The sequence below is a fragment of the Montipora capricornis genome, chromosome 14 (genome assembly GCF_036669925.1).
Source record: "Montipora capricornis isolate CH-2021 chromosome 14, ASM3666992v2, whole genome shotgun sequence".
In the NCBI taxonomy this organism is placed as follows: domain Eukaryota; kingdom Metazoa; phylum Cnidaria; class Anthozoa; order Scleractinia; family Acroporidae; genus Montipora; species Montipora capricornis.
This window is the reverse complement of record NC_090896.1, coordinates 3,891,383-3,893,352: the sequence shown is the minus strand read 5'-3', so window position 1 is coordinate 3,893,352 and position 1,970 is coordinate 3,891,383. Positions and strand designations below refer to the sequence as shown.

At 36.6% G+C, this 1,970-nt stretch overlaps 1 protein-coding gene across 1 annotated transcript in view; it reads left to right on the top strand.

Annotated features, from left to right (window-relative positions):
• Nucleotides 1-1,745, top strand: part of LOC138032894 (neuropilin-1-like) — a 13,197-nt gene extending 11,452 nt beyond the window's left edge. The window contains exon 7 of the mRNA XM_068880600.1: nt 1,584-1,745. Within this exon, the coding sequence (XP_068736701.1) occupies nt 1,584-1,675 (92 nt within the window). The 3' untranslated portion in view covers nt 1,676-1,745. The remainder of the gene's footprint in view (nt 1-1,583) is intronic.
• The last annotated feature ends 225 nt before the right edge of the window (nt 1,746-1,970 follow it).

The window sequence follows — 1,970 nt, the reverse complement described above, 5'->3', positions numbered from 1 at the left end:
GAAGAGGACTGAGGCAGACATGAACTCGGAAATGACCTATTTGAATACGCTCCTTGTGGATAGGAATATTTTTGAATCCGGAAAGAAAAAGTTGCAGATTTAAAAATTTACGTGTGGACGGGGCCTCGACTTCTATGAGGTTTTTTTTTTCTTCTGGTAAAACATCGAAAAATCCAAAGAATCACCAAGCAAAAAATTCAGAATAATATTGCTAAATTCCAGCCGAACGGATATTTTAACGAATTCTCTCGATGGGTGGTCCTGAATCGTGTACATGACACTCTACGTTGTACCAATTAGAGCATGGCTGTAAATAATTATTATAATTATAATAATTATATATTATAATTATATAATTATTAGAAAATACTAAAACAGTGGATAGCTTTGAAACCGCGCTCTGATTGGCTACTCAAACTCGTAAGATCTTTAACTATTCCCAGAAACTCGCCCCAGGTTTGCGCCAGAGGCCTAGCCGCGCCTATCACTTGCTGTTTCTAGTTCATAATTTAGTATATATTTAAAGTTCTACTACGACCAAAAAAACAATTCTTTTTTTCTTTGGATTTCAAAACTATGTTAACTAAACACTACGTGACCCAAATTTTAAGTTCTGATTTTAAAAAGACACCTGTTTATTTTAACTGGAATTTTCTTATTTATTGGTCCGCCATTACTAACTTTAAAATCTTGAGAGAGCTGGGTCGAGGAGAAAATGACGTCAAAGACTCACCAGTTTAAGAATGCAATGCGTGTATACGCGGCTGAATTAATATGCAGCACGAGAGTTTCGGGCTTTCAGACTTTTAAACCCGTGTTTTGCATATATAATAAATTGCGTTTACACGCTGAAATTTTAAGCAAGTGAGTAAATGACGTCATTTTCCCTAGATCCAACCCTCTGAGGGCCAATCGGTCAGTTTTGAATGGCGGACCGTCAAATCCAAAACTTACACTCAAAATAAACAGCCTTTGGATAAAAATCAAAGCTCAATTTTTTGCCAGTTAGGTGTTAAGCGAACACGCTGTCAAAATCTGAAGAAAAGAAGGAAGTGATTTTTGATCATAGTGACACTTTAATTATTGTAATTGCATTTTATTATTAGTTTGTATTGTCAAAGGGGCCACAGTAACTGGCGCAAGTTGTTGTGGCGCTCTGTCAACTTGACTGGCAAAGTTAAAAAATCTGATAAATAAACAAGAATATTGTTGCAGGAATAAATGAGCTAAAATCATCTTTTCGTTCACACTGTTTTAGTATATACTAAAACAACTATTTACCTCAATGTTGGGGGCTTGTTGTTAAGTAGTATCTCCCACACAAGACCAAACAAGCGAATAGTGCTTTCCATGCATTCTGATTGGCTACAATAGCTCGGAAGTGAAGAGCCAGTACTATCCACCTTTAAGCAACCAGCGAAAAACAAAATGGCCTCCCGTTCCGATTCAGTTACCGAGGAGCAAATTTTATGGATAAACACAACTGATTATTCAACTTGTGTGGTATATACTAAAACGATTATTCACCTCAGTGTCGGTGAATAATAAATGATATTTCCGTTCTTTCATTTTTCTAATTACAGCTTACTGCGGCGAACTCCAGAAGATCCTTCTCGGAGCGAACATCTTTACCAACCGATTCGTGTTCCCTCTTTGGATAAAGTTCTGTGTGTAAAAGAGCGACTCCAATTTACAATTGTTTCCTTCAATAAACTGACTTGCTAAAAAAACCTACACATGTTGTTATGACGTTTTTGTTGCACTACAAAAATCCTTGACTAGAAGAGGCGGGTCGAAGTCTTGGGTAGACTTTCATATACCGGATTAAAATGCCGATTAGGCCTTGCTAATTAGGTATTGTTATGTTCGCTTTGTTCTTTTGTTTTATGGACATAAACTATTTCTGATCCGGTCTATAAAAGACCAGCCAAGACATAAGTCATATTTAAACAGGTCAAGACTAGAATCGA